We start from the raw sequence: 27,602 nt of genomic DNA, 5'->3' as shown, positions 1-27,602 counted from the left end.
CTAAGGGAGTAAATGGTGTTGAGAGTTTATCGGCTACTTGTGACACGAACTAAGTGGTTGAGTCTTTGGTATACTTGTGATTAAATCTTGAAAATTTCCATTGGATGTAGTTTACTTTTAGAAGTATTCTGCCCTCCTAAGGAAAACCACAGTATCTGCAGTATTTATAATAATGAGTAAATAGACTTTAAAAAATCGGCAACTTTTAAAAAGGGCGAAAATTGTTACAACAATGCGGTTAGAAGCGATTTTACTTTAGATCAATAAATCTGTAAATAAACTATGTTTAAAAAAAGGAGCAGTAGTTTATCCTAATTTTATGCTTACTATGCCAGATACTGGGAAAAAATCGTAAGCAATATTAGGAATTGCTAAGTAAAACTACAGCATCTACGGGTGTTATGTTTTTGCGGTGTTTTTTCTTAGTATAATGTTAAAGAAAATATAATTAAACAACAAAATAGGTTTTTGAATAATTTATTAAAACTAGATATTTAATAAAAAAAAAATTATTAGACCGGATAAATCGTAACAAAATTTAATACGAAAGAAAATAAAACTTAAATATAGAAAGAAATTATCTTATTAATCCTTATTTTTCTCAAGGTTTTGACAAAATTGTAATCTATTTGAAGGCATTATGGTTTTGAAATTTTTAGTACGGGTTCCTTTTTTATTTTTTGATACTCCACATGGAGATGTAAATGCCTGAGGACCGGGAAGTTTTTTATTTAAAACTTTATTTTGAAGAAAATTCATTCCAAACATACTATCGGAGTTATTTGTTAACTTGTACTTTAGAGAAAATGATGCCCTGTAGGCAACAATTCCTCTTTTTTTCGCCAAGTAAGGACGAGGCTCTATTTTTTTAATTTTTGCTTGTGACGGGAAATCTTGCCACTTAAAAAAACCTGTATACTGCATTGTTTTAATGTAACCTTTTTTGAATTTGCATTTTCAACAGCTGTTACAAAATCATTAAAATCATAGGTTTTCTTTGGTTTTTTTAAAGATAGTTTCACCTGATGGTGGAAGCTCATCGGCGGACATGAAGGTGTGTCCTGCTTCGAAATACTAAATACAAATATCTTGTGCAGATATAGCGTCAGAATTCACAATATATACAAGGGAATATAAAAAAACTCCAATTTTTATTTTGACCTGAGCAGTTATCCACTCAAAGGACAAAATGTTCGACATACCTGTAATATAAAAGGAAAGTATTATATGATCTAATAATTTCTTCTTTTCCCCGTCCAGTAATACCGTCATACCATAGGCGCGTAAAAGTTTTTTGTTTTTTTCCTTTACCCAGGAGCTTTCATTGAATGTCGATATTCTTAGGGTAAATATTGCTTTCTTAAACATATCGATTCTTAGTAACATTATGACTTTTTGTAAGTCAACAGAGACTTTAAGGGACGTTGATGTATCTGGTTCATTCGTATCCAAACGGTATAATTCTCTTGAATCTCTGGCACGGTAAATGTGTTCTTTCCAGCTATCATATTCACTACATGCTGGATTCAAGTTCTCAGAATTATGCTCTTTATTGTGCAGTTGGCTTCACACAATTCGCACTCTTCATGACCCAGATTTGTGAAAGATATGTTTTTATTTTTAAGATGATTTTGATAAACCTTATACGAGCATTAATTAGAAGGGTAGGTTGCTAAATAATCCTTGTGCATGACCTGTATGGTAATCACTAGGCAGGTATCTACGATACAGGGAGTGTTCACGCCTGTAATGGGATATACTGGGATTAAAACTTTCTATATGCGTATCAAGGTTTAGAGTAGATATTTTGCTTTTACAAGCCGCCTTCACAAGTCCATCTTTTATAGAGCAAATAGGAGTAGACGATTGAAACGCATTTTGTCTGACAAAGGTTTTCGCTAAGTGCGCCAATTACGTAGCAAAAACACCGCGATTGTGTATTGCTCAGAATAAACATAGTAACTGCAGGCTCCGTCAAGTATATGCGGGGTTTTACCTAAGTAATGTTGTAGTTGCGGGGTTCTTCCATAGTTCCACGCATGTTTTCGTAGATGCTAGGTTTAATATTTTTTTCAGAATATATATTTGGGATTGTAAACACTGTACTTTTCTTAAATAATCATGTAATATAAACTATCTAGATCTAATTTTCGCGCCCAACTAAATTTTCACAATTTTTGCATATGCGGTGTTTTTCCTAAGGAAGGCAGTATTGTGACGCAACAGAAAATTTTTGAAAATGGGAAAATAAACTTGATCAGTCAGATGGCCGACGAATCGTATATAAATGACCTACTGGATCCATGGTTTAAACCCTGTGCAGAAAACAAAAAGATTAACGTAATTGTTAAAATCTAAATGGATCTGCTACCTACTTATCCTAGAATACGCTGGTGTATTGGATCGACCTATGGATGAGTAGTACCGTAAGATATGGGGGCTTGCGACTCTGTGTTACTCACTCCATAGATCTCTACCAGAGGATCGTGTACGCTTAAAACCTTAAAAAAAAGATAGATGTAGAGTATACGAGTATACCAAATATCTTTCAGTCGCAGTATGGAAAGTTCTAAAGTTCTACCGGATCTACAGGAACGTTAACCATATGGATATTAAACTTTAATGGAATTGTTTTTTAGTGAAAATTAATTAAGATGACCATGAAATTCTTCTTCTTAGGTGGTCTTCTTTCAAAACGGTAACTATACCACAAATAATGACTTTTTGTGACTATTAACGATAGTAAACAATGTTGGTATACAAGCGATAATAAAATTATTTATTCCATGAATATCATGCTTTACTGAGGTATCATCAACTTTATATTATTTAAAATGACTTAAACCCATTTTAAACCAACGAAATAAATATCGATAATCTCATTGTTTATGATCGATAACTAATTTTGTTAACTTACCTGTGTACTAACAGCTTTAACATGGCTCGTTTTTCAACCCTCCTCATTGAACCATATTCAATAGCACATATTTCAATATTACTTGCTTCATTTCCGTCCTCTTTGAACAGAAATTGAGGTTTAACTCCCTCCAATCTAGCAACTTTGCGGCAAGTACCGAAATTTTCTACGAAGACGTTTTCATCTTTGGTCCAAATTGTGCATTGCTTGCATTCACAATGCGGTTTGATCTTCAGGGTGTGTGCGTTCTTCGAAAGCGCGGAGGCTGAAGTTCCTTCTACTGATGAAGGCTTATTGGTATCCAAACAACTCTCTTCTGTAGAACTAGCATTCATTTTAGAGTGATCTAACGAAGGATTTTCTTGAAATGAAGTTTCTGTGGAATTTCCTTCAGATTGGTAATCAAAAGCTGTTGATGCTCGAGTATTGTCTCTCTTCTTCATATTTTCTTTTATTGACCGGATTGGTATAACTATATGGTCTTCTCGGGACGAACTATCTGCAGAACTAAGAGAAGTGTTCGAAAAATGACTGAGTCGATATTTAGATGTATTTTCCTGGAACGAACTGTCTGCAGAACTAAGCGAAATATTCGAAACAGCTTTAGATATATCCAGTATTGTATTTTCTTCCTTGCTTTTCTTTTCTTTCGGTATAAACTTTCGAAGTCGCGGATCTATCGGCTTTTCTTGCTGAGAACTCTCATCACACTTGAGTCGTTTTTCCGTCTCATTTGCCTGGAAAGAACCATCTGCTGAACTAAAAGAGTTATTAGAAAGACTGGATCGATTTTTAGATGTATCTAGTGTTGTCTTTTCCTTTTCTGAGCGTTCTAATCTCCCCTTTAGGAGCTTTTGAAGTCGTGGATCTAGAGGATTTTCTTGGAAAGAAGTATCGGTCGCACTGAGATCCCTTCCTACCTCATTTTTCTGAAAAGAATTATCTGCAGAACTAAGGGAAATATTCGAAACATTACCGGAAAGTTCTTTAGATATATCTAGTGCTGTGTTCTCTTCCTTGCTTTCTTGCTCCCTCTTTATAGACTTTTGAAATCGTGGATCTACAGGATGTTCTACTCTCAACTTTAGGAGCTTTTGAAATCGTGGATCTATAGGAGTTTCTTGCAAAGAAGTATCGGTAGAACTCAGATCTCTTCCTACGTCATTTTTCTGAAAAGAATTATCTGCAGAACTAAGGGAAATATTCGAAACATTACCGGAAAGTTCTTTAGATATATCTAGTGCTGTGTTCTCTTCCTTGCTTTCTTGTTCCCTCTTTATAGACTTTTGAAATCGTGGATCTACAGGATGTTCTACTCTCAACTTTAGGAGCTTTTGAAATCGTGGATCTATAGGAGTTTCTTGCAAAGAAGTATCGGTAGAACTCAGATCTCTTCCTACCTCATTTTTCTGAAAAGAATTATCTGCAGAACTAAGGGAAATATTCGAAACATTACCGGAAAGTTCTTTAGATATATCTAGTGCTGTGTTCTCTTCCTTAATTTCTTGCTCTCTCTTTATAGACTTTTGAAATCGTGGATCTACAGGATGTTCTACTCTCAACTTTAGGAGCTTTTGAAATCGTGGATCTATAGGAGTTTCTTGCAAAGAAGTATCGGTAGAACTCAGATCTCTTCCTACCTCATTTTTCTGAAAAGAACTATCTGCAGAACTAAGGGAAATATTCGAAACATTACCGGAAAGTTCTTTAGATATATCTAGTGCTGTGTTCTCTTCCTTGCTTTCTTGTTCCCTCTTTATAGACTTTTGAAATCGTGGATCTACAGGATGTTCTACTCTCAACTTTAGGCGCTTTTGAAATCGTGGTTCTATAGGAGTTTCTTGCAAAGAAGTATCGGTAGAACTCAGATCTCTTCCTACCTCATTTTTCTGAAAAGAATTATCTGCAGAACTAAGGGAAATATTCGAAACATTACCAGAAAGTTCTTTAGATATATCTAGTGCTGTGTTCTCTTCCTTGCTTTCTTGTTCCCTCTTTATAGACTTTTGAAATCGTGGATCTACAGGATGTTCTACTCTCAACTTTAGGAGCTTTTGAAATCGTGGATCTATAGGAGTTTCTTGCAAAGAAGTATCGGTAGAACTCAGATCTCTTCCTACCTCATTTTTCTGAAAAGAATTATCTGCAGAACTAAGGGAAATATTCGAAACATTACCGGAAAGTTCTTTAGATATATCTAGTGCTGTGTTCTCTTCCTTGCTTTCTTGTTCCCTCTTTATAGACTTTTGAAATCGTGGATCTACAGGATGTTCTACTCTCAACTTTAGGAGCTTTTGAAATCGTGGATCTATAGGAGTTTCTTGCAAAGAAGTATCGGTAGAACTCAGATCTCTTCCTACCTCATTTTTCTGAAAAGAATTATCTGCAGAACTAAGGGAAATATTCGAAACATTACCGGAAAGTTCTTTAGATATATCTAGTGCTGTGTTCTCTTCCTTAATTTCTTGCTCTCTCTTTATAGACTTTTGAAATCGTGGATCTACAGGATGTTCTACTCTCAACTTTAGGAGCTTTTGAAATCGTGGATCTATAGGAGTTTCTTGCAAAGAAGTATCGGTAGAACTCAGATCTCTTCCTACCTCATTTTTCTGAAAAGAACTATCTGCAGAACTAAGGGAAATATTCGAAACATTACCGGAAAGTTCTTTAGATATATCTAGTGCTGTGTTCTCTTCCTTAATTTCTTGCTCTCTCTTTATAGACTTTTGAAATCGTGGATCTACAGGATGTTCTACTCTCAACTTTAGGAGCTTTTGAAGTCGTGGATCTAGATGACTTTCTTGCAAAGAAGTATCGGTAGAACTCAGATCTCTTCCTACCTCATTTTTCTGAAAAGAACTATCTGCAGAACTAAGGGAAATATTCGAAACATTACCGGAAAGTTCTTTAGATATATCTAGTGCTGTGTCCTCTTCCTTGCTTTTCTGTTCCCCCCGTATAGACTTTTGAAATCGTGGATCTACAGGATGTTCTACTCTCACCTTTAGGAGCTTTTGAAGTCGTGGATCTAGATGACTTTCTTTCAAAGAAGTATCCGTAGAACTCAGATCTCTTCCTACCTCATTTTTCTGAAAAGAACTATCTGCAGAACTAAGGGAAATATTCGAAACACGACCGGAAAGTTCTTTAGATATATCTAATGCTGTGTCCTCGTCCTTGATTTCCTTTTCCCTCCTTATAAACTTTTGAAAGCGTGGATCTACATAACTTTCTTGGTGAGAACTTTCAATAAAGTTGAGTTGTTTTTCGGTCGTATTTTCTTGGACAGAACAGTCTACTGAACTAGGAGAAGTATTTGGGAGACTACTAAAACCACCTTTGGATGTGTTTCTAGCTATGTTCTCTTCTGTGCTGCTCTTTCCCCGCTTTATAAACTTTTGAAGTCGTGGATCTATAGGATTTTCTTGGACAGAATTCTTAGTAGACCCGAATTCCTTTTTAATCTCATTTTCTCGAATGGAATCATCGGTGGAAATGGGAGAAGTATTTGAAAAAAATTCTAATGCTGTATTTTCTTCCTTGTTTTCCTTTCCGCTCCCTTTAATCTTTTGAAATCGGGGATCTATAATACGTTTTGGGAAAGAACTACCAGTAGACTTAAATCCCTCTTCAACATCTTTGGATTTTTCCTGCAAGGAACACTCAGTAGACCTGTGACCTGTTTCCATGTCATTTTCTTGTTGCAAATTATCTGCAGAACTAAGAGAAGTATTCAGACGATCTTTACATGTCTCTAGTGTTCTGTTTCCTTCAATAGTATCCTTTCGCCTTTTTACAAAATTTTGAAGCTTTTGAAGTCGTGGATCTGAAATATTTTCTTGGGCGGAACCCTCAGTAGATTTGTATACCTTTTGAACCTCATTTTCTTGAAAAGATTCATCTGTAGAACTAAGTGACAGGTTTGAAAGATGGCTGGAATTACCTTTAGATGTTTTAGGTCTTGTGCTTTCTTCTGTGACTTTCTTTTGACCTTTTATATACTTTTGGATCTTTTGTAACCTTGGATCTATATAATTTTCTGACAAAGAACTCTCAGTTGATCCTAGTCCCTCTTCTATTTCATTTTCTTGGACCGAACTATTTGCAGAACTCAGAAGGCTTGATCGCTCTTTAGATTTTATTAGTGTTATATTTTCTTCTTTAATTTTGTTTCCTCCCTTAATATTATTTTTGAGATCTTGTAACTTTGGATCACTAACATCCTCTTGGGTAGAGCTTTTAGTAAAACTTTCATCAGAACTCAAAGAACTATCTGAAAGCACTTCGGGAAAACCTCTGTATTGCTTGGAATATAAAACTTCTGATGTTTTTCTTGTTTCGTGAGGACTTAACGAATTATTTCCAAATTGACTTTTGTAATAAGATCCGGACTTTCGACTTGAAATTTTTGGTTTTTCTGATGGCGAAATATACATCGCTGAAAAAATTTAGTTTTATTAGGTTGTGTCATTTTACTATAAGAAAAACGATAGCACTAAATGCACTAAAATTATACTAAATTTACCATATATACAAAATATACAATATATTTATAAGCAGAGCAATTAAATTTAAATATAGCGTGAAAAATAGTAAGAAGATATATGGGAAAAGAACAGAAAGATAATAATAGGAAAATAACAGAAAATGTATGGCTGAAAAAAAAACGAGTAACGCCAAGAAGAATGACATACTGCTATATTTTTCCAGTGCTACTGTATGGAGTCGAAGCATGGACCCTAAGTGAGGCGATGCTTAAACGCTTGGAAGCTTTTGAGATGTGGTTATATAGACGACTAGTACGAATAAACTGAATCAACAGAGTTATAAGAAACAACACAACTGGTCAATATAATCAAGAGACGCAAGCTAGAATAGAAGTTCGGTCACATTATGAGACACCCTGAAAAATATGAACTTTACATCTGATCATTTAAGGAAACATTAGCTTGTGGAAACCAACGGATTCGAAGTAATAAATCATCAAAGAATTACAAAGTAAGTTATTTATCCATGAGGAAGAAAGAAGTAAGAAACCGTCTGTTATTTGAGAACTTTTGGAATAGGTTGGAAAAACGTTCGCCAACGTTTAACGAAATCTTGAAAATCGTATCGAAAATTTTTTAGAAGGATGGGTGCCAAATGTTTTATTCTTTTTCCTTCTCCATTCTCGAAAATTTTAAAACTGGCGGAAAATCCTTTTTTGACTGAGACTGAAGATGAAACATTGATGTGTCACTCCACAGACCAAATGCGATCCTCAGATCATTTGCATGAATGTAAATAAATAATGGGAAACCTGTAAGAAAATCATACCGAAAAACAAGATCTAGAGGGAACATAATGTTTTGATGAAGCATGAAAATATAGCAATAAGAAAAATCAACGCATCACTCTTAGCTATCTTTGAACAATAAAGTAAGATGCACATGTATAGAGACGTCGAAGAAAATAATTTCTGATACAGACGATATAATTTCGAAATCTGTACAGCTTATAAGAAACCAAACATCATTATATTTATAAAAACTTGTCAATTGCGCTGAATGGGCATATGGAACGGACACAGGAAACGAAATATCTAAATTTAATGGCAGTCAATGACAAAAAGCAACAGACTTTGACTGTGGTTATATAATGCACCTCAAATGAAGGGCTTAGCCCAAGCCAACAGGTAAGCCCAAATAAAGTATCTTGTGATAATGTTAGACTCGAGACATAATATAACAAATAAAACTCGAGACTTAATATAATTTTAACATAGCAAATAAAACAATTAACCAAGAGAAATGTGACTAGTTTAATGGAAGTCACACTCATGAAAAAATGAGACGGTTTGAAACAAGGTATTTAAAATCCATTTAAATATGGATTTATATAACTTAATTATAAAACCAATAATAAAAGTGCAGCAAAAAAGTGCCATCCTCGAATACTAGCTTGGCTTGGAATCTCAGTGGCTCACAGGGAGCCACTATGGAGGTCCTACTGGATATTCCTCCTCTGCACATTGTAAGAGGGAAGCGAGAATATGAGTGATGAAGAAAACGTGAGTCATGAAGAAAACGTGAGTAATGTAACCGTTAGATCACGACATAGCCACATCATAAATAAAAGAGATACTGTATGGATGAATATAACAGTTTACACTGGTATGGGTGACAGCTCATCGGATAATGCACAGCAATGCAGTAGATGAAGAATTTACCAGAAGAGAATCAGCTACAAAATATTCATGTTCAGAGCTGGCCTTGGAAGTGTCAAAAAGTACTGTCCGAATCGGAAAAAAACCTAGATGCTACCACAACATAACTCCCATTGAGAAAGTATATCAGACCAAGCCATGGCAAAATATATATGTACAGATATGCGCTAATAGGGCTTAAAGTACCACGAAAAACAAGCAGGAACCAGCTCAGAATCTGAACAGCCTTCCTTACTGGACATACGCTAGCCAAAGGACACTTGCAGAGGTGAGACTCTTTTATGACACTTAATGCTGCAGACTAATGTGACAGAGAACCTGAAACAGTTAAAAATATTTTGCATGACCGCGAGGAACTACATTACAAGCGCAAAACACCTTTTGGGGACTACTAGATCTGTACAAACTGCTGTAAGTGTCAAGAATTTTCGAATGAATACCACGAATAAATGGAAGATGTACAAAAATCAAAATGGCTACAGTATTAACGGTTTATAATAGACGGTTTCCAAAAAAACTAAATACCAATAAGAAGACAAAAGGGAAGTGAAACAAGACCTAAAAATTCTGAATCTGAAAACTTGAAAAACAAAGCGCATAAGAGGTTGGAATTGAGGAATACCTTAGCGCGTCCAAGACCTGTAAAAGGTTGTGGATAAATGATGATGGTGGCGATGATGAAAGGATTTTTTCATTTTTAGTTTATGGACACTGTTCATAATGCTAGAATAAACTCGAACAAAAAACTAAATAACAACATAAGACAGGGATACTAATAAAAATACAGAACTGAACTAAAAAACGTATTACACTGCCGTCATAGAAAACAAGCCACCTATAAAGTTTAGAACATTTTATTTATTTCTTCAGTTTCTATTAATTTGTTTTATGTTTTATATGGATTATCACGTGTACACGTATATTAAACCATAAAATTCTCATTATTTACGAATCAACGAAGCTTAGCAGAAATGATTGTTTTGAGAACCGTATGAACGTTTGCAGTGTGGTGCAGAGTTTTAGAGATATCTTAGTGTACACCGGCCTCCTTACACTGAAGTGTATTTCTTAATAACAATGGAAAAATATCAAAAGTCATTTCAGATTGTTACATTGATGGAAAAGGAGAAAGTCAAACGTATATGTCAAAATAATTGGATGTTAGTTCTTCAACTGTACAGAGAACTTTTCAATAATTTTTTAAAACTGAATCTTATCAACTGGGACTGGAGTGGTGCCAAAAGGAAAACAACAGTCAGAGAAGATCCCATTCTCACTATTGCTGCATCACGAGACTCGACATAAATTGATAGAATGCTCCTAGCCATCTTCAGCAAGCTCAAGGACCAGCAATCAGCGTTCCTATTGTTCGACGAAGATTATGAAAACAGAGTTGCAGTCCAACAACGGGACCATTACTTAATGCTGCTCACAGGTCACTGAAGTGAGTATTGTTTACAGATGAGTTTAGAACATGAATATATTGAAAAGATAGTCGAAATAATTCTCCAAGAGCTGGAGAACATTATGCTGCCTGCACTAGGTCACACCGGGTTGCTTTTGGTGGTGGCTCAGTAATTTTTTTTAGCAGGGATTTCTTTTGGGGTATACATGGATCTTGTGTTGATTCAGACAGCCGCATTAACAACATACAGATCATAATGGGGATCCTACAACATCATGCTGGGTTTATTCGCAATAGTTCTCAGATAATGCAAGATAATGCGAGACTACACCTGATAATGATTGTAACACAGTATCTTGAAGAGGTTAGTAAACAAAAAATGAACCTGTCAGCTCAAATCCAGGACTTTATTCCTACTGAGCATGTATATGGAGAACTCAAAAGACGTGTAAAACATCGCTATCTACTCCAAAAACATATGAAGAGCTTCAAATGGCTCTCATTGAGGAAAGGAGCACTTTTCCCCAAAGGGACATCAAAAAGTGTTCATTTCTATACCAAATCGAATGAAGAGTATTAGCCAGAATTAACATATTATTGAACAATGTTACTTGCATTTTCTGTATAATTCAATCCAACTCTAACGGTATGTAGAAATTTTCAATACATTTAATATTTTATAATATTTCTCCTTATTTTCCATTTGTTACTAACGATCATGTTCGAAAAAAAGTACTAAGGCGAATGTATGGAGCAGTGCATAGCAATGGAGTGTGAAGAAGACGATACAACTTCGAACTTTATAGAATATATCAGGAACCAGATATCGTAAAACATATTAAGATAGGACATGTCAGTTGGATAGGGCATGTAATGCGGATGGAACAAAATGATGAAGCTAGAAAAACGCTTCTTGATAGACCCGTTGGTCAAAGAAAAAGAGGAAGATCCAGAACAAGGTTCCTTAATAACATCCACGAAGACATGAGTACTCGTCGGTTACGTGAAACACAATTTAGTGTGATAAAAATAAGAAAAAAATGAAAAAATTTCTAAATTTTGTGTGTGGTGTATTTTCTATGATGCGTAGTGTATATAATAAAAGATATCCCACAATTTTTATTTCACATAAAACATTTTTAAAGTAATAAACTAAAAGTGTAAGTTCATAATAGTAGCCCATAAAAAAAAATAACATTTTCTGTAAAACACTATTAACCAACTATTCTAATAGCACAAGGTGTTTCATATAGGCTGCACATTAGACTCATTTCTGAAAATAATCGTCATTGCAATCAGAAAACTTGTACTTCCACATAATTGCAACATACCTACAAAACTCAAATACCGGCAGCTTGTTGTCACTTCTGATTATATTGGAAGTCATAATTAAATCTGTTATAAACGTTACAAAATCATGGCTTCGCAATATCAGAGCTTGGACAGGCATCAACGTTCAACAATTACTAATAGTGTCGCAGAATAGGGAACATGTTGATGTAGTGATCGCAAACCTCCAGTAATGGAGTGCACCAGAAGAAGAAAAACCTTACATTTTTCACAAACACCTCCAATATCACAAAATCAACAATGTTCACAGTAATATTTGAGTCTCTAAGAAGTGGCCCAACTGATTTTTTTGTATAATTCAGATAAGTAGTACAATAGGTGGCATTTTATCATATCTTTCATTTCAAAGTGGCTCAACTAACATTTCACAGTAGACCAAGAGATGGCGCGAGTTGTACAGTTAGGCTATGTAAACATTTCATATGATTTAGTTATGGAAATGTGGCCCAAGTGACAGTTGGGTTTAACTTAAATTATAACCTTAAAATGAAGAAAGCAGGCTTGTTTTCTAAGCGATGTTGCAAAGGTATAGGTTAATCTTTAACTACACGACAATTGATTATTTGAATTAATTAATAGAGAATATTTTTGTTATAGTTTGGAAATGCCGTTGTCGGATACATCCAGTACTCGTGACACCAGCGAATTTGAAACAGATTCTGGTTCTGACTTCCATCCACCATCTGATGATTAGTCTTCTACAACTAGGGAAAGCTTCAAAGAAGATGAACTTGTGGAACCTGGATCAAGTAGGGGTAAAAAACGTAAGAAAAATAAGTTAGTTTGGAAAAGATTTAAGTTTAAGTTGGAAAGAAATTCAGGAAAATCAAATTTCAATTCTCTTGGTAGAATGGTGTCTGAGAAATAATTTTTTCATGGAGTTTCACGAATATTTTCCAAAGTTTCTACAACTTATTTGATTTTAATTTACAGACTGCTTACATTAATATACAAGTAAATGTTGTAAATAAAGTAAGACATACAGCAGCTTAAAATCAGAATAAACGTTCTAAGAGACAACTTTATACATTACCGAAAGAATCAGGTGATATGGTAACGGTTTGCAAATAATTTTTCAAAAAATCTCTACAAGTTTCAGATGGAAAGCTCACCAGAACTTTAATAAACAAATCAAGAGGTGGCGAATTAATCACTCCGCCACTGGATAAAGGAGGCAAGCACCCCCCTAAGAATAAGACAAGGGAAACAGATACTCAAAATATAAAAGATTTCATTAATAAATTTGCCAAATATACATCCCACTATAGCCGCAACAAAAATCCTAATCGAGAGTATCTGTCACCTGATTTAAATATCTCAAAACTTTTTGATTTGTATGTGCAAAGTGAAGAACCAGAAGTGAAGGTATCCAAATTCGTCTTTTCGAAAATATTTAATGAAGATTTTAATCTTCATTTCTGTTATCCTCTATATAAGAATAGAGGATAGTAATAGAATACACTGGATTGATTTGGGGGAGACCTATGTCCAAAGTTGGATTACTTAAGGCTGAAGAGAGCGAGAGAGATTAGAAAAAAACAATCACGACCTGTGAATAACAAAAAATATACTGTGGCTGTGATTTCGGTCTTATTCCCCTTCTATGTATGTAGTTCTTGATCGCCAAAACATGATATCTCACGTTGTCGTCTCAGTCGCAAAGTTGTGAAATGAGAGACGTGTAACAGGATAACAAGGAACGAGATAGAGGTAGTCGGTGATATTGTGAAGTCTCTTTCTAACGATGAATGCAAAAGCAAAGATAATATTATATCGTTTTTGGAGGGATATGAACATCACAAGTTTAGTGTAATATTAGTATGTAAACAAACATTTGAAGAACATAGAAAGGGTATTTAGAGTTTCAGTTTATTGAATTTGTGTAGTTCGTCGTATTTGTATCGATATTCAATAATTTTTATTCTCATACATTTTAAAAATGCCACCAGTGCAAAATAAAACAAGAAAAATTAGTAGGTTATGGAACTTGTTTATAGAAGTGAATGATAATTATGTGTCATGCAATATTTGTATGGCAAAGTTGTCCTATAAAACATCCGACCATATCGGATATACCGAAATAGTAACACGTGTAGAATTTTATGACGGTCCATAATGGCAACACTTTTTATTCGGAATTTATATACGACTATTTCGTTGCTCTGTTAAATCACAATCACAGGTAAAAATCACAATGAATAAAAAATCACGATCATAGTTATACCTGTGATTGTAGAATCACAGTTTAGCCCACCACTAAAGGAGACGTTTGTTGGTATTTTGTATTTTATTTTCTATTCAGCCCCGCGTCAAATGAGGTCATGGGTCCTAAATAACGTCATAACGCTGTGTTGTTTACCAATTCAAACAAAGAGACTGACAAATCGTGCTATATAAAGAACCGTAGCATGCTCATTCAATTGTTTGGTCTGTCATTTATCCTTTTATTTTATTTCCATTTTATCTTTCTACAAAAAAATCTGAACACACTATGAATATTTGAAAGTAAACAAATATGTCATTTATTTCCTTTGTAACGCCCTGAAAGTACTGCCATTTACCATTTTTTGTAGTATTATTAGTGAAATAGTTTAGAAGTTACTGCGCGAGAACTTCTTAAATTTACAATGCCAATGAGAAGACGACCTGACTTAGGTCGTAGAAGTCAAGCAAATATGGGATGAGCTACGTAACGTACTGACTGCACTGATGAGCAACAAGACACAGAAAATGATAATAGTCGTATTGACGTATCAAAATTGCGTTCTTAAGTCATAGAATATGAAGTGGATACGTTTAGAATATAACGAGTTCGTGCACATCAAATACAACAACAGTGATCACAACACAATGTCAAGTATCCCATAGAGTTTTTGAATTCATTGGAATTTTAGTTTCCCGTGCACTTGGCTTTTGCAATGACGATAACAAATAGGAACATCAATCGTTGAAAGTTTGCGCAATCAACTTTGGAGTCTCCATGTTTCACGTATGAACAATCATAAATCGCGTTTCCGCACGTCGGAAAACTGTAATCATTGTATATTTACGTAAATAAAAAAACCAATAATATTAAAATTTTTTCATACAGGAAGTATTTTTTGTCGTGAGTTAATTTTAGTTATTTAATTTTTACACATTAGCTAGTTATTTAATACAACTGTACGCTGTTTAAGTATTTCATAGTCAAGCAATCTCTAAGAAAATATTTGGATAGCTTGGACAATATTTTTGTTGCAAAGTACCTAAATAATAAATTCGAATTCATTTTATTTGAGCAACATCGAAACCTTTTTAATAGCGAATAACGAAACAGCAATAAAAATTGGAGCATTTGCAAATGCATATTTTGTCATGTCAATCTTTGTTTGTGAGTTTGACGCTAATTAACATTCATGACAATGTTAACATTAGCGAGTTACTATTGTTTGAAATTTAACAAAATTAATTACCATTAAAAAATAAAGTTAATAGCGATTTCCTGTATTAAAGGAGGTGACATCAAACTGTCAATATTTAATAGATAGATATTCAATAGATATGTAGATCAACTACAGTTATGCAGAAGTCCAAATTTTCAGATTTCAAATCCAATTGTTTTCTAAGATCTAAGTCTAATATGTGTGGTTTACATGAAATACCCTCTATACATACACATAATAATAAACATATACCTAGACTTCTTTCGCAACCAGCGGGTAAAATTACGATATCCCCACGCAACTGTTGTGTAGTTGTTTCATTTTTTGCTAAAATAAGAAGTTTATGTCAAGACGTGTAGACTTTGGTGGCCAGTTTCTTCCTGATGTTTCTTCTACAACTGCAGCAGACATTATCAAAGTATTGTTCTGAAGTATTTTGTTGTGGCATATTAATCCAATTTACTATTTTTGTTAGGAATAAGCCACAATTTTATCAAAGTAGATGTAATCTGTCGTTCTGATCGATATGATGATTTGGTAACAGATGAATGATCGATAGAAGCGGCAGGAAATCGCCTTATCATCTTTAATAATGTGTGTCACAATTGTAGGTGATGCATCAAAAAGAAACATAAAATCCTGATCACAGTCTATAAGCCCTGAATATATTGTTTAAGAATACATGATTATTTTATGATGAATAACATACTACATAAATAGATTGGAGAAATTTACCTCTAATACTATTGTTAGGCAAAGAAGATGATGAATTTTCTTTACAAACGGGGTTATCAGTGCTTTCATTTGAAACACTCTGATAATCTAACGCATCAGAAGACTCTTGCAATTTGTTTGCAGCATCACCTTCCTCATCTGGATCAGTCACATTATGTTTGTTGCTGTATTGTACTCTCAGGGGTTCATCACTCTAAAAAAAGTAAAATTCAGTAACACTAAGGACATATAACTCCAATATATATATATATATATATATATATATATATATATATATATATATATATATATATATATATATATATATATATATATATACAGTAGACTCCCTCTATAACGAGAAGTGAAATGACAGACTAATTACCTCGTTATAAGCCGATCTCGTTATATCAGACAATAATAATACTGTGCATACATATGAATCTGTAGTTTTCTAAACCATCAACTTCCTATAGTGAAGCCATTCCGAGCAATATAAGATGCTAATAAATATTGTTTGAATGGCGTTTTTGAAAAAAAGTTATTTACTTTTATTGTCAATGAAATATATTAAAACATAAAAGAGTTGTTTACTTTTATTATCAATGATATACGTTAAAATAAAAAATCTGTACTTATATTTTTTTCCAACTACATAATGTATAAAGCGTATTTTCAAGGATATCATAAACTATTGCTTCTGCAATTTTAAGAACTCTGTCATCTTTAACTGCTTTAAATGGTCCAGTATCATTCCCTCATATTTTCTAAAGATGTGAAACAGTTGTATTTATTCGTTGTAAAGAAGTTTATTGTGGGCTGCAGTTAAGTTTATTGAGGGTCTGTTTGAAAAGGTATTTATTTATAGCCACGACCCGACCAAAAACGTAAAAAACACGTTTTTGGATCTTATTTTCTCTGGTTATAACCAAATTTGCCTCGCTATAGACAGTTATAGTTCAATAGAAATTTCACGGGACATCTAATGTATCTCGTTATAAGCGAAACCTCGTAATAACCGTGTTCGTTATAGAGGGAGTATACTGTATATATATAAATATATATAAATATATATATATATATATATACATATATATATATTTCTTTTCACAAAGTTGATCCAATAGGCAGCAGTTTTTACATCTGCCAATAGTACAGCCTAACTTTTATGGCCAATACAGTTTTTTCTATGGGTACTAGCCTATTTTGAAAAGCTATAATAAATAAATTAATAGTTTCTTGTACAGAATGGCCCCCAAAGTACTATTTATTATTTGTACTCTTTCTACAGTGGTTTAAAATGTTTATTGTCATAACTAGTAGCTACTTCTCAAATAAATGAGAGATCTTATTTTAAATAATGTTAAATTGAATTAAAAACAATTGGCTTTATCTCTCGGGATAACACTTCATTTTGGGCATTTATGCATAATGTGGAGAGGAGACTAGTGGGATATACTTATGATTTTGATCTCTGTCTGTTAAAAGGAAATATAATGTATCTCTATTACTTATCTCGCTAATTTTGTAATACTAACTATAATTTTTTCCATATCTGTATATATAATTCAATCTTACTTGTGAAGGTATTTCCAATTTTCTTGGGGATTGAAATTCTTCCAAAACTTTTGCAACTAAATTCTTGGGATATGGATTTTCTTTACATGTTTTAGCAATGAGAGTTAGCCAGCTTGTCTTGTAGTCATTTATAAAATCCATTATACCTAAAACTGGTAAAAAATTATTAATATTTAAACATAAAGAAACCATATTTAATTAAATTTAAGCCGTGAAATAATAGTGATAAATAAAATTACTTAATACTAAAAAGTTTAGCATGTTTTGATCTAGTTTGTCAACAATTCTTACCCCTAAACATATTATGGTCCACATCTAAAACACCTGCTTTTACCAAACTGTCTCTAAGAGATGCCTCTTTGTTAAGTTTATCTCTAACAAAAATATCTCCTAAGGCTACATCTTTTTGCTTGTCTTCCAATTTAAATTTAAAAGTATGACCTTCCGATAGAATTTTAAGAGATTCTTTGATGACAAGTGTTGTTGGATTCTTTACTGGTTTCTTAACATTGTAAACTTCACCTACTGCATTATAATCCAGAAACTGCAAAATGGAATATTAGTTATAATATCATTAATGCAAAATGTTTCCATATGATGAATGAATATATTATTATTATTATAATAAAAATAACATCTAAAACAGCAATTACTTAACCGAACCTAAAAAGAATTGGATATTTCATCTTCACATTTAACAACTACTAAATTTCAAAATCCTAAAAATACATGTAAATCAATTTACCTGTTCCATGCACACTGCATTGTTTAAACTAGCCTGAAAAGACAAGTGCTGCAATTTGCTTAAAGATGCAGGTATCTCATAAACTTTTTCAATTTCCTTCATTGTTCCATAGTCAATAAGCCATACAAGATATGAAGGTTTATCACTTTCATCTATGTGTTCAATAACAGCTCTATAGGAAAAACCATCTATCACAGCAACCACCATCTACAATGAAGGAATAATTGCCAATCCAGATATATATATTGAGTGGCTAATAAAGTGAAATACAGTAAAGTTAATTATGTTAAATAATTACCTGTCCGATATCCAAACCAGAATAATTTTTAATTTCTGTGAGAGACAGTTGAATTTGAATATCCAAATTGGCTAACAGCTTTTTCCTTACTTTGTTTTTAACTACCACCCAGAATAAATGGGGATTTATGAACGTAGTTATATCTACATCACAGTCATCTGATAATTCCATTTTCCGGCAAAATCTCCAAATGCGTTAACTCAGTTCATATAAAGAAAACAGCAAAATTTACAAAACAACAAACACCATTATATCAAAGAATAACTGTATGTTAGATTTTGACTTATATTATAATCGTGTTACTGTGTTAGATATAATAACACACGTTAATACACATGTTCGTAAAGTAATTTCTATTCCTATTCCTATAACAAAATAAACCAAATCTGCAAAACTTAACACTTAACGATGCACATAACCCTCCACAGCCAGAGTCAGATGTCACAATAAACAGCTCTATGTCTTTGTGTTCTTTGATTTACCGCCTAATCCACGGCACGGTTCGTAGGACGTAGACAGCTGGATTTTAGTTTACTATGGTCAAAGAATGGACCGTGGAAGTGATGACGTAGATTTTATTGCTTATATGCTATATTTTTTATTATAAAATATAAGCGTCTATATTCTTCGCAATGATTGTCGAGTTGTCGGTGCTTCTTTGTACCATGGTCGGTGCTATGGTGACGAAGTAACGTGCAACTTTTTTACTTTGAAAAATGGTATACGCGCATCTCGTTCGCGCAGAGGGAATCAGCCATGTTTTAAACGGAACCAGTGATGTTCAGTGAAATTATATCTGGTGTGCATAGAAACATTAACCCAGTTTTAATTGATTTACGGCCGTCATGGACATAATATGCAATATTTTATGTCGTACTTTTAGTTTTAAGAATACTTTAAATCATTTCAAATTTACTAAATTATTATACTTTAAAAATGAGAGTGGGCATTCTGATTGTTATTTATTCTGTGGTTTTAGTTTCAGTAATTATGATTTTGAAAAAAATTTAAACAACTAATCGCGTTTTTAATTGGCGAATTGTCTTAATTGTATATTTTTGTATCAATATTTTAGAGATTCAAGTAATTTTTTTGGAATTATAAATTTGGAAAACGCACCACAAATACTATGAACACAGAATAAATAACAATCAGAATGTCGATTATCAGATGCCTCCTTTGAAGTGTGTCAGCATGCGATCGCCATATTTTAAACGGAAACACAGACTCGGATTGAGAAATTTGTGACAAGCTACGACAGAACCACAATTTAAATTTTTAGAGATTAATAATTTAGTAAATTTGAAATAATTTAATCTATTCTTCAACTAAAAGTATGACATATTGCATTATGTCTATGGTTGCCGTAAATCAATTAAACCAGGTTAATTTTTCTATGCACAACAGATAAAATTTCACTGAACAGTACTGGTTCCGTTTAAAACATGGCTGATTCCGTCTGCGCGAATGAAATGCGCGTACTTATCTTGACAGGCAGAGTGGGAATTCTGTAGATTCTAACTCGATGGAATTCTGTTATTTATTCTGTGCTATGTACTGTATGGCTTGTTAGTAGTCACAGAACAGAAAACAATTTGTTGTTTTCTGTTCTGTGGTATAGTGATCAATGAAATATTCGAAGTAACGATTAAGTCCTAAATTTCCCTAGAATCACCTAGAATATTGACAATTTTCAGCTGGTTTGACAAAAATTTGATTGGAGGTGAATAATCAACAATAAATTATTTATATATAATCCTCTTAACATGAATCAAATGTAAGTGTTACAGATTCGGATTATAATCCACTTACTCATCTTAGCTATTAATTCATCACATACATTAGCTGTTGTATAATAGTGGAAGATGTTCAACGCAGCAATGAATGATACTCCCTTAAAATTTTCAAAAAATAAGCCCAGGCTTAATGATGACAAAGATGAATCTAGTCAGAGTCCGCCAGATAAAAGATCTCGAGCTGGAAGTCGAAATAGTAGAGATAGACGCGACACTGATAAATCTGTTGATTCAGATTCAAATGTTTCATCTCAAGATGTAAATCGAACCAATGCCCCAGGAATAGCACCCCCTAATATGTGGGGAGGACTCATGGGTAAGTTTTTTGACGTTACTTTTTTTAATTATCTTTCATATAATTAGGTTTTAAGTAATGTAGAAAATTTTTTAATATATTGTGTTGTTGATCTTTCTTAATAAGTACCTGTATTTTAGGCATGAGTTATCCAATGGTAGGCATGAACATGCTAATGGACCCAAGTATAATGCAAATGAACAATTACAGTATGATTCCACCTATAATAGCCCCAGATCCCAACATTATCCCTAATGATTCCACCTTAATGATCAACCCTGTTAAAGAAATCATACATTGTAAATCTTGTACACTTTTCCCCCCAAATCCTAATGCTCCACTACCATCTATTAGAGAAAGACCTCCAGGATGTAGAACAGTCTTTGTTGGTGGTTTACCAGAGAATATGACTGAAGAAATTATTACTGAAATATTTGAAAAATGTGGAGAGATAACAACTTTAAGATTGAGTAAAAAGAATTTCTGTCATTTGAGGTTTGTTTATGAAGGTTCAGTTGATGCAGCAATATTCTTGTCTGGGTACAGGGTTAGAATAGGTTCCAATACTGATGCAGCCAATACTGGAAGGCTGCATGTTGATTATGCTCATGTAAGTCCTAAAACTATGTAATAACTATCTACTTACTTTTAATTACTATTTTAATTATTATATAATGATTCTATACTTGTTAATTATTTTACTAATATTAGGCTAGAGATGACCAATATGAATGGGAATGTAGACAGAGGCAACTGCAAAGGGAACAACGCCATAGGGAAAGGATGGAAGAGGAAAGACTAAGACCCCCTTCACCACCACCAGTTGTACACTATACTGAACATGAGGCCACTGCTATTGCTGAAAAAATCAAACAAGATGAGACTTTTGCTAAAGCTGTACAGGTATGGTTTTGATTTCTCAAAATTTTTGTTGATTAGAGAAATATTTATCTATAAATATCATACAAAAAAGTTCAATGCTTACATGCTATACAAAATTGATATTTATAATATTTCAGACTGTTATAACGTGGCTGGAAAGGGGAGATTGTAATAAAAGAAATGCCAACAATTTCTATTCCATGATACAATCCACAAACTCCCATATTAGGCGTTTACTCAATGAGAAAAATCAGTATGAAGAAGAATTAAGAAAAGCCAAAGAAATCATGAGAGGAAGAATGCAGGGCATTTTGTTACAATGTATGTACTGAACATTTATTTTTTCTGACACCTTAAAAGGGCAATGTAAACATGGTATAATATGTACAAATATGCTACAATACTTAGAAATGTGAAAATTGAATAAAGTGAAATTAACTGGATAGTGTCTTTGGAAACATACTTCTTTCAATATAAGTTGGTTCAATTTTACTGCATAATTTTTACAGTTAATATAATATGTTGTACTTTCCTCATTATTTCACATTTCTTTATTTAGTTGTACTATTATATGATACAATTACTTTTTTGGCACTAAATTAATCTTTTATATCAGACAAAGTCTTGTAGTATTTTTGACATTTTCCTTAAACATTTTGTTATTTTGATTAGTTTGTACCTAAAGTAAACTCACCGCATAAGGCAGATTTCTTTATGTCTGCATTTTTTAATGACATATTAATGAAAACTAACAATATGTGTGAATTTTGTAAGGTCATTGGACAGTATTACTCACACCTATTTCACTATCAATGACTTTCACTACATGAAAACAAAATTTAAAATTCTGATGTTTCAAAGACAATAAGAAAAGATAATATAAAGTAAGTCAATGTGAAAAATCAATTTCCAGTGAGAAGATGCAGTGCTTCTCCTTATTGTTTACCTTAAATCCAAGTTCATTGTCCATACAACTTCTTTAAGTAGTTGACTGTACATTTAGAGCTTGGTAGAAAAAGAACCAATATCAATTTCATATGTGATTTATTTTTGATTCCAAGATTCATTGATTCCTGAAATATCCCATGGTTTTAAAATAACATCTTTTTTTTCTAGTATCTCTTATCTCTTGATAATCTCTTAAAAATTTATGAAAGTATTTAATACTTTCTTCATGTGCTCTGCATTGATATTTTTATAGCATTTTAATAGGCATTTTCTGCATATTTATTAATATTAAGATTTAATCTAAATCACTTAAATAAAATGTGGCTAATTACTGAGTTACAGGGTGTTTTTTTTTAATTTAAAAACTAGAGATAAATAATTTCCATATTTTACATACTGACACCTGCTACACACATAACTACTTACCACTCAAGTGTGGCAGCCGTAGCTCAGTGGCTATGTTACTGGCTTAACAAGCTGGAGGGCCTGGGTTCGTATGTCGGCACCTACAAAAATTTAAAATTTGTAATTTAACTGAGCTGCCACTGTGCTTCGAAGGGCATGTAAAGCCGTCGGTCCCGGCTACGAAAGTAGTCGTTAAGTCATGTTAGGGGCGCTTGTGCGACCTGAAAACCCTAACACTAGACCTTAGCCAGAAGGTTACACGAACTTTACTTTTTTTTACCACTCAAGTACCTCCAAATCCATAGCTTTGTAATTTAGCAATAAGCAGATCACAGTTAACTCTATCAATGGCTTTAGAGAAGTCTGTGTAGATAGCGTCAACCTGACACTTATGTTCAACTGAATAAGCAATAAAATTGAACTATAGATAAACAGAGAAATATAGAGAACAGTCTGAAACAAACTATATTTATTTACAATATCACAATCAGATTAGCGTTTGGAACATTTCTCCACATCATTTGGATTAGTCTTAAAGCATTTCTTTACAGAATTTGGATAAATGCTTATGCTTTCATGGTATTAAAGTGCTTACGACATATTGAAAATAAGTTCAGGTTTTGTATTTGGCTCTCGTTTGAATTAATCGTTTTAATCTAGTAAGATGCTCTCATTGCTGCAAGTTGTTGTAACTGTCACTAAATATTCTGATTGTTGTAAAATTTAAAAAGCTGATCAAGTGAAAATGCCACGGCATAACCATTTTATTAATCTGGAAATGCGAGATATGCCCTGTGTTTATGTACAATTATTCCTGTCATGCTGCTGCACGAGATATCAAGAAATGTATCCAGACAGATTTCAACCCAATCGCCAAACTTTCAGTAATTTATTTGGTCGATTAGGAGATACTGGACAATTTATACCTAAAAGTGATGTTGCACAACCTAAAATTTTAACAGTTGATGAGGTGGGTGATATTCTAGTGTGTGTTGTTAATAATCTTAATATTACTGAAAAGAGCTACGACCTTATCACTTTACACACTTTACAGTACAAAATGTATTACCTAGAGATGATGCTTTACGATTGAATTTTGCTCAGTGGAGGATAAAAAAAAAACCAAATCGTAATTTTATTAAAAAAATTCTTTTTACTGACGAGACTACATTTACACGTAGAGGACTATTTAGCTGGAGAAACAGCCACAGTTGGGATATTAGAAATCCCCATATATTTTGAGAATCACATTTTCAACATGAATTTAAGATTGATGTATGGTGCGGTATATTTTGAGATAGTTTGCGGGGTCCTTAAGAATGACCAGCAAATTTTAATGGTAACTCGTATTTAGAGTTTCTACAAACTACACTTTTCGACGATCTAGAAGAATTGCCACTTAATCAAAGAAAATATATGTGGTTCATACAGGATGGAGCTGCGCCTCGTCTTTTAATAGTAGGGAATTATCTAGATCAGCAGTTCATTGGCTGTCTTGTACACTCGAATGTAATTCCTTAGATTTTTTTTCTAGGGCATATGAAATCACTGGTATACTCACAAGAATTAAATAATCGTCAACAACTAGGGCGGAAAATGGTCAATTCCGCTAATTTTATTGACAGGCCAAACATGTTTTTTAAAGTTAGAAGATCTTTTAACGAAAGAATTGATAAGCTTATTGAGTAAATGGGCGTCACATTGAACATGTGTTATAAAAGGTTTAGTTAAAATGTGTTATTTGATATTTTCGGGTTAATAAAATTGTTCTTTTATTTAGATTATAACAAAATGGTTCTTTTTATAATCACAATTTTTTTTAAATGTTGTATGATTCTATTTGTTTCAAGAATTTTCAATAAATAACAATATGTTTTTTTGTTAATAGCGATATAACTTTCATTTGTGTAATAAATGCAATCCTGTGACCCAAAAAAAACACGGGCATAATTAATACATTAATCAAAATAACTGTGCCGCTTCATTTTTAACTTCAAATATCGCGAAAATACTGAATTCATCGTTATGAATGAAGAGTTTATTATTTACATAGGAATTTTTGGAGAATCGAAGAATTGTGCTAAAATAGCAATTCCGCCAGTAGCCCAGAATTTTGGAAGGGTCGACCATTCCCTTTCCCTTGTCGTACGCCTCTGGTAGTAGCCAGAAACGTTTATTTAACATAATTTAATAGTGTGTACCGTACCTATACTTCCTGTCAAGTATGACAAGGATATGTCAAATAGTTTTAAAGTACTGGGTACAAATAGTTTTTAAATTATTAAATAAAACACCTTGCAACTCAGTAAGGAGCCACATTTTATTTAAGTGGTTTTGGTTAAATCTTTATATTTTGAGCCCAGGAATCTATAGTTAAAATATTGTCAATTATTAATGCAACACCCTATATAGAACTTGATCAGTTCTCATTGTTATCAAAATACTAAAATTTTGAGTTAAGGTATGCCCATACTGGTCCCTTAATATGGATATGAAAGTATTTTCTTGTGACACGTCTATATTATTTACTATATTTAATTTGGAAACTAACCACAATATGTTTTGAAAATACGTTTGTTTTGATGTTTTTGCTTTCTGCTTTGGAAGTTTAAAATTTTTAGAATTGAACATAACAATTTCTGAAGAAAAATTCCCATTTAATGGGGTCACGGACCACTAAATTTTTGCCTCTTTTTTACCTAGCATCTTGTTTGTTCTCTGAGTCATTTTTATATAATTTCATACTTCATATTGACCAGCTATAACTCTAATAATAGTACTAGCCACTAAAATAATGTATTAATTAGAATATTGATATACTTACAGGTACAAGCTATTCAATTTATTAACCAAAAAAGACTTCTAAAATATTTAATACTATCAGATATTCTGAAAGGTTCATCTGACCCGATTATGTAAGTATCTTACTCTCTAGATAGAGAGTTTCAAGTCACCAGTTGTGAATAAGTATGTCTACAAAGACCTCTGCTCTGGAATCCTCCATTTTAATGTTATGTTATTCATGTAAATATACATAAAATATGCCTCATTTATATTATCATGTTTTTGGGCTTGTATATTTGTTACCTTTAAAGCACATGGAAGCGTTCACTTGGATAATAAAAATTACTGTGGATGAAAAGACTGTTAAAAGAGTTTTAATTTGAGCACAATCTTGTTTACGCACTCAGGTGTAAAAAATGACCACTATAAAATATTAACAAATTTTGATCTTCAATAGCTTTTTAATATTTGATAATTTTGATATATTTTTTGGACAAGAAGAAAAATCATCCTAGGTTAATGAAAGGTTAGATTTATACACATTATATAATAAAAAAAAAATATGTTGCTGTCATAATGTTTAAGACACGTCTTGAAATACAGCTTATCACTTAAACTATCCATTATACAAGTTTGGTTCATTCCCTTATATTGTTTTTTCGTTCATTTTGATATCGCGCTTTGAGGCGAATATATTTTGATATATTCGCCTCAAAGTTATGAATTATTGAATAAAACATTACATTTGATTTGCATGTGCTTAAATTTTAACAATAATGATGGAGCAATTAAATGATAACATAAAGAGCGAACTTTTGAATAAGAAAACAATAAACCAATTTAAAAATATCATTTCTTGGCCCCTCTAGTTACACCGTGGCTTCCATTCTCCAAGATATTCGCTAGTTGAATATACTCCTAGGTCATGTTATTTCACTCTTCTCTAAGCACAGCACGAAGTTTATTTTTGGTCATAGGTGATCTTTCGCAACTTCTTAAACTTTTAGCTAGATAGATCCGCACATGTTTAATATGATTTCTATTCGGTAGCATGCTGGCCAATTTAATTGTGAATAATGGGATAACATGGTTTGCTAATGGATATCATTAATGTATCTTTGTCCATCTATTTCGGCTTACTTAAAGCTCCTCCTCCATTATAAAGACAGGAGCTAAAAGTAGACTTCATTAATATTTCATCTGTTATCTCCCAACATGTTTCCTGCTCTCTGGAGAATAGTTTTTCTAACTAGGTTTTTTTTCATAGATTTCCTTTTGTCAATGAAAAATAAACTCATTATAAAGTAAACGAGCACGCCAGTGCTTTAATAAATAATATACCTTCAATCAGGTCTTTATGACACCCGATTATATATCAAGTATGCAAGACTGCGGGTTCTATTTATCATACGTCATTGGTTATTGTGTTAAGAATATTTTGCATAGTACCGGTGTCAGTCACAGAAGTGGTGTCTTTCTGGCCTAAAAAATGCTATGAGATCTACAATGAAGCAATATCAGTTAACTGGCCTAGCAACTTTGTGTATTGAACATACTTTGATAAAATCATGCGATTTTTCGAAAATTATAGACATCTTTGCCGATCAGAAATCTCGAAAACCACCTCTATTATAAATATTTTCATTATTACAAATATCAAAATTTAATAAATTTTATATTTGAAATGTTAATTATTATTCATTATTGATAATTGTATTTCTATAAAAATTATTCCTCCTCCATTATAAAGACAGGAGCTAAAAGTAGGCTTCACTAATATTTCATCTGTTATCTCCCAACGTGTTTCCTGCTCTCTGGAGAATAGTTTTTCTAACTAGGTTTTTTTTCATAGATTTCC

At 32.9% G+C, this 27,602-nt stretch overlaps 2 protein-coding genes across 5 annotated transcripts in view; one reads left to right on the top strand and one right to left on the bottom strand.

Moving 5' to 3' along the window:
* LOC140448643 (uncharacterized) overlaps positions 1 to 19,068 on the bottom strand; it is a 69,179-nt gene extending 50,111 nt beyond the window's left edge. Inside the window, exons 1-7 of one of the 2 annotated variants that reach the window (XM_072541745.1) lie at positions 18,635 to 19,068; positions 18,337 to 18,543; positions 17,883 to 18,135; positions 17,592 to 17,743; positions 16,035 to 16,227; positions 15,552 to 15,626; positions 2,918 to 7,355 (exon numbers count right to left, since the gene is read on the bottom strand). In XM_072541745.1, the coding sequence (XP_072397846.1) occupies positions 2,918 to 7,355; positions 15,552 to 15,626; positions 16,035 to 16,227; positions 17,592 to 17,743; positions 17,883 to 18,135; positions 18,337 to 18,543; positions 18,635 to 18,805 (5,489 nt within the window). In that variant the 5' untranslated portion in view covers positions 18,806 to 19,068. The remainder of the gene's footprint in view (positions 1 to 2,917; positions 7,356 to 15,551; positions 15,627 to 16,034; positions 16,228 to 17,591; positions 17,744 to 17,882; positions 18,136 to 18,336; positions 18,544 to 18,634) is intronic. The other variant, XM_072541754.1, reaches the window with a different exon arrangement.
* Positions 19,069 to 20,171: 1,103 nt separating this feature from the next.
* The window catches only part of LOC140448621 (ecto-NOX disulfide-thiol exchanger 2), a 31,341-nt gene continuing 23,910 nt past the window's right edge, over positions 20,172 to 27,602 (top strand). The window contains exons 1-5 of one of the 3 annotated variants that reach the window (XM_072541728.1): positions 20,172 to 20,188; positions 20,332 to 20,746; positions 20,866 to 21,335; positions 21,437 to 21,628; positions 21,745 to 21,928. In XM_072541728.1, the coding sequence (XP_072397829.1) occupies positions 20,500 to 20,746; positions 20,866 to 21,335; positions 21,437 to 21,628; positions 21,745 to 21,928 (1,093 nt within the window). In that variant the 5' untranslated portion in view covers positions 20,172 to 20,188; positions 20,332 to 20,499. Of the gene's footprint in view, positions 20,189 to 20,271; positions 20,747 to 20,865; positions 21,336 to 21,436; positions 21,629 to 21,744; positions 21,929 to 27,602 lie in introns of those variants that run through there. The other 2 variants (XM_072541735.1, XM_072541721.1) reach the window with 2 other exon arrangements.

The sequence above is a fragment of the Diabrotica undecimpunctata genome, chromosome 1, assembly GCF_040954645.1.
Source record: "Diabrotica undecimpunctata isolate CICGRU chromosome 1, icDiaUnde3, whole genome shotgun sequence".
Taxonomy (NCBI): domain Eukaryota; kingdom Metazoa; phylum Arthropoda; class Insecta; order Coleoptera; family Chrysomelidae; genus Diabrotica; species Diabrotica undecimpunctata.
Note: the sequence above shows the minus strand (reverse complement) of the source record. Positions and strands in the feature narration are given on the sequence as shown.